The sequence below is a fragment of the Oryx dammah genome, unplaced genomic scaffold (genome assembly GCF_014754425.2).
Source record: "Oryx dammah isolate SB20612 unplaced genomic scaffold, SCBI_Odam_1.1 HiC_scaffold_29, whole genome shotgun sequence".
Classification (NCBI taxonomy): domain Eukaryota; kingdom Metazoa; phylum Chordata; class Mammalia; order Artiodactyla; family Bovidae; genus Oryx; species Oryx dammah.
In genome coordinates this window covers 65,181,462-65,187,258 of record NW_024070213.1, presented here as the reverse complement: position 1 = coordinate 65,187,258, position 5,797 = coordinate 65,181,462, and the positions used below count along the sequence as shown (strand labels likewise).

General features: G+C 39.6%; 1 protein-coding gene across 1 annotated transcript; it reads left to right on the top strand.

Moving 5' to 3' along the window:
- Positions 1–1,331: 1,331 nt before the first annotated feature.
- On the top strand, positions 1,332–2,775 carry LOC120857526 (beta-enolase-like). The gene is given in 2 exon segments (XM_040233118.1): positions 1,332–2,336; positions 2,339–2,775. Coding segments are annotated over 2 exon segments (1,305 nt in total). The 5' UTR covers positions 1,332–1,373; the 3' UTR covers positions 2,681–2,775.
- Positions 2,776–5,797: the final 3,022 nt, after the last annotated feature.

Genomic DNA, 5,797 nt, shown 5'->3' with positions numbered 1-5,797 from the left:
CTTCCATAAGGGTGGTGTCATATGCATGTATAAATGATAGCATGAAAATTCATAGCCAAAGCTCTATCAACCCGGTATCTCAGAATGTTACTGTGTTTGGATAGAGAACTTATATGAGGTGATTAAGTTATTGAAAAGGCTTTTATCAACTTCCTGGTGGCTCAGATGGTAAGGCGTCTGCCTACAATGTGGGAGACCTGGCTTTAATCCCAGGGTTGGGAAGATCCCCTGGAGAAGGAAATGGCAACTCACTCCAATACTCTTGCCTCGAAAATCCCGTGGACGGAGCAGCCTGGTAGGCTACAGTCCACAGGGTCGCAAAGAGTCGAGCACAACTGAGTGACTTCACTTTCACTTTTCAATCCAATTGGTGGCCTTATATGAAGAGGAAATTTGGACACACAGTGAGAACCTGGGGCATGTTCACACAAAGGAATGGACCATGTGAGGATGCAGAGAGAAGGCAGCTATCTGTAATACAAGGAGAAAGGTCTCAGATGAAATCAAACACTAGCATCTTACTCTCCAGATTGTGAGAAATAAATTACTGTTGCTTAAGCCACTCAGTCTGCTGTACTTTATGACAAAGCTAATACACCACAGTGGCAAAATAAGACGTGTCTCTGTCCCTGCTTCATTTCAACATTGTAATATGTCAAGTACCATAACTGATGCAAAGGGGCATATGTTTCATTAATTATTTTCTTCCTTTTTTAAATTTATTTTTTAATTGAAGCATAATTGCTTTACAGAATTTTTCTGTTTTCTGTCAAATATCAACATGGATCAGTCATAGATAAACCTATCTATGGACTGTGTTTATGGACTATGTTTTAGAAAGAAAAAAAGCTAATACATTATTATCTAGATAAAATAGTAACAGTATGATATGGAGAAATAGATCTAACCAACAATATTGTTTAATCTTTGAAGAGAATATTTCAAAGTACTGTTGAAAACTGTACAAGAACAGACATAAATAAATGTAAAAAATAACCTATTAAAGGGTGAGACTACATTAAAGATTCCCATTCTCGTTATATTAAAATACATCCCAATAAAAGTAACAAAATTTTTTCATGGAAGTTGATTAATTCATTCTAACTTTTGTATGTAATTAAGAGTATAAGAATAATAGGGGGAATTTTGAAGGCTAGAAAGAAGTGAATAAATGTGCTTAAAAGTTAAAAAAGAATTTTTTTTTTAACTTGCAGTGATGTAAATACAGCACTTGTAAAATAATATAAGAAAATAATCCAGAAATGGGTCTTAACATATATGTGGAGTCGCTACATAAGTGACATTATAAAAGTAAAAGAGGACACTGTCCCAGCTGCCACCTAGACTCAGAGCCCAGCGAAGACATCCCAGCCATGGCCATGCAGAAAATCTTTGCCTGGGAAATCCTGGACTCCAGGGGCAACCCAACTCTGGAGGTGGACCTGCACACGACCAAGGGCCGATTCCAAGCAGCTGTGCCCAGTGGCACTTCCACAGGTATCTATGAAGCTCTGGAACTAAGGGATGGAGACAAGTCTCACTACCTGGGGAAAGGGGTCCTGAAAGCTGTGGAACACATCAACAAGACCCTTGGCCCTGCACTGCTGGAAAAGAAACTAAATGTGGTGGATCAAGAAAAAGTTGACAAATTTATGATTAAGCTGGATGGGACAGAGAATAAATCCAAGTTTGGGGCCAGTGCCATCCTGAGTGTGTCCCTGGCTGTGTGTAAGGCTGGAGCAGCTGAGAAGGGGGTGCCGCTCTACCGACACATTGCAGATCTTGCGGGGAACCCAGAGCTGATCCTCCCAGTCCCTGCCTTCAGTGTGATTAATGGGGGCTCCCATGCTGGAAACAAGCTGGCCGTGCAGGAGCTCATGATCCTGCCTGTGGGAGCCAGCTCCTTCAGGGAAGCCATGCGCATTGGGGCCAAGGTCTACCAACACCTCAAGGGGGTCATCAAAGCCAAGTATGGGAAGGACGCCACCAATGTGGGTGATGAGGGTGGCATTGCACCCAACATCCTGGAGAACAATGAAGACCTGGAGCTGCTGAAGACGGTCATCTGGGTGGCTGGTTACCCCGACAAGGTGGTGATTGGCATGGATGTAGGGGCATCTGAGTCCTATTGCAACGGAAAGTACAATCTTGACTTCAAGTCACCTGACAACCCCACTTGGCACATCAGTGGAGAGAAGCTGGGCGAACTGTACAAGAACTTCATCAAGAACTACCCTGTGGTGTCCATTGAGGAGCCTTTTGACCAGGATGACTGGGCGACCTGGACCTCGTTCCTCTTGGGGGTCAACATCCAGATCGTGGGGGATGACCTCACTCAGTCACCAACCCCAAAAGGATTGCCCAGGCCATGGAGAAGAAGGCCTGCAATTGCCTGCTGTTGAAGGTCAACCAGATTTGCTCAGTGACTGAATCCATCCAGGCCTGCAAACTGGCTCAGTCTAATGGCTGGGGGATGATGGTGAGTCACCGCTCCAGAGAGACCGAGGACACCTTCACTGCCAACCTTGTGGTGGGGCTCTGCACAGGACAGATCAAGACTGGTGCCCCATGCCGCTCAGAGCATCTGGCCAAATACAATCAGCTCATGAGGATTGAGGAGGCTCTTGGGGACAAGGCTGTCTTTGCTGGATGCAAGTTCCGTAACCTGAAGGCCAAGTGAGAGGTTGGAGGCCCCAGGAGTGCACAGGACAGACCTAGGCCTTCAAGCCCTTCCCCCTGAAATAAAACACTGGTGCCAACCAAAAAAAAAAAAAAGTAAAAGAAAGAAACTAGTTAATCATTGGTGTTGATTCATTTGACTTTATATATTTAAAAATAAAATCTAATTAGAACCATGAGATAATACTACCTTATATTTTGTAAGAAGAATGCAATCTTTGCTATAAAGTATAGAATACAATCAGTCAAAAATAGATGTGTTAGTGAAAATAAGAAACTACTTTTTTAAAAGCAGACTGTGTAAGAGACTAGTATTCTAATCAAAAGTTGAATAATTTTTCATTTATATATTGCTTCCAATAGTGAGACTTCACAATATTACACTTATCTCTTTCAGATGACTACACTTGTTAAAAATTAAGATTCTCCCACTACATTTTGTGAATCAGGATTAAATGGGAACAGAAAATGATTAATTCTTTTTTGATAAGATTAAAGGCTTTCAATTATTAACTATTTAGGAGAAATATTAACAGATCAAGGTATAGGATATCTTTTTACCTCATCTCTTTTTTATATTTTTTCATTTCATTAAGGTTTCAAAGTTCTGCTTGCTGATCCTATCATATTATGGTCTTTAAAATGAATACGCATGGGGATTCTGTTTTGAAATTAACATTTGAACTTTGTTCTGAACTCTCTTATGTGTTCCAAACTGTTGAGGAGGGTGAAATAAATATATGCCTCCTCTACAATCCACTGGCATAAGTCATTGCTCCTGTGGTGTGATTGTCAGTATTTTAAAAATGGATTTAAAAGCTTTTCTTCTGTTGAACCTACAGAAGAAACAATGAATCAGTTGTAATGGGACCTATGGGTTTATTTTTATTTAATTAGATTATGAAGAACAAAGTGTCAAACGATTTCAGATTTAGATAGCATACCATTATGTGGTTATCCAATATATCAGATTATTTGGATAAATGTGTATGTATTGTATTTCTGTTGTGAACATAATGTGGTTGATGTGTTCCAAATACTGAAATTTTAAGACAACAGAACCATCTGGAAACCCAAAGAAGGTAAAGAGTCCTCAAGGAAGAAACAGGGTTCTTTGAGGCTTGTGCAATCCATCTGTGGTTAGTTCTGTAGTAACAAACATTTCTAAATGCTCAAAGCTCATCTCTTGGGAACTGTCAAGTTCAATCAGTTGCAACAGTTACAGCAGTAGAAAAAAAAAAAAAAAGGAGGCAGAACTCATCTATAAATATAATAAAAATTTGATTAACAAAAAAAGAACTAAAAATCTGTCAATTGCTTAGAACTTTTTTGATTTAAAAATTTTTAAATATGCTACTATACTAAGTGATGATGTAAAAAGATAATTGACTAAAATAAATAAACTGAGTACTAGTTAAAGTAATGCAAATCAAAACCTGTGAGGTGCAAATTTATAGCTTTAAATTTGTGAGAAATAATTTAGAAATAATGAAATATGAAAATTAATGAGAAATACTGCTGTAATCAATCTAAGAAGGTTAAAGATAAAAGCAAGTAAAAAATTTGAGGAATTAATATCAACAGAAGGAGAAAAATACAGTGACAGTGATGTTCAAAAAATTAAAGGTTAGGTGCTTGAAAAATATTTTTTGTTAAATAGAAAATCATCTCATGAGATCTAGCATGATATTGGAGATATTAAAGTATAAATTTAAAAAAGATAAAAGCATTATTCTAATACAAATATAAAATGCATACATATAAAAGATTTTGTGCAACTCAGTAATTAATGTGGGAATCATTAGTATGTTAAAATTGTCCAAGGTATATTTAAGGATCTGGGTATGTATGAAAGTGACAGTCCCTCAGTCATGTCCGACCCTTTGCGACCCGATGGACTGTACAATCCATGGAATTCTCCAGGTCAGAATACTGGAGTGGGCAGCCTTTCCCTTCTCCAGGAGATCTTCCCAACCCAGGGATTGAATCCAGGTCTCCCTCATTGCAGGTAGATTCTTTACCAGCTGAGCCACAAGGGAAGCTCAAGAATACTGGAGTGTGTAGTTTATTCCTTCTCCAGCAGATTTTTTCCAACCCAGAAATCAAACCGGGGTCTCCTGCATTGCAGGTGGATTCTTTACCAATTGAGCTATCAGGGAAGCCCATGGGTATTTATAAACAATTTAATATAGAGATCTTAGGTTAAGATTTTTGGTTATTGTCTTATAGGAATATAAATGATAAACTTTGGAATTATCCTACCTGCTAGACAGAAATTCATTTTACCTCTATCAGATAGAAATCTACAAGTTAGATTCTGCCTCTACAGAATGGCAAAGAACACATTCAATATGCAATCACTCAGTTGTGTGCAACTCTTTGCAACCCTGTGTACTGTAGCCTGCCAGGCTTCTCTGTCCAAGAGATTTTCCAGGCAAAAATACTGGAGTGAGTAGCCTTTCCCTTCTCCAGGGGATCTTCCCAAGGCAGGGATCAAACCCAGGTCTCCTGCATTGCAGGCATATTCTTTATATCCTGAGCCACCAGGAAAGCCCCAATACAATACATTATAGGTGCAAATCTGAAAACTGAAAAGACATTATGATCTCAGTTGATCTTGTCCTGAAAAGGCTTGGAGCAGGGCTTGGTTTCCCAGCCAGAGATTGGGTCTGGGTCACAGTGGTGAAAGCACCAGATCCTAGCCACTACACCAGTGGTCAGTAACAAGGGCCCTGGCCCTTTGGCCTTACAGAAAAAAATTTCCACAAAGATAGAAAGTAGTGCAGCAAGTAAAGTATTTATTAGGAGGAAAAGAGTTCAATACTTAGATAGGCACATGGGTAGACTCAGAAAGTGAGTCCCTCAGTTGTGCCCATGTGGCAGTTTAGATCCCTTATATGAAGCCTTTCTCTTGTTTCCCTTTGTCCAGTCATTTTGATTTGCCTGGTCCACAGTCCATATTTGGTATATCTCAGGATTCTCCCATGTGTGTGCACATGCATCTCTTAGCCAGGATAGATTCTATTGCAAAGGCATCCCTTGACATTGCTTTCTATTTGGCCTGCAAGGAGCTTTTCTGCACGTATGTGGTCAGGAGGTCTCCTGATTTCAGGAGAAA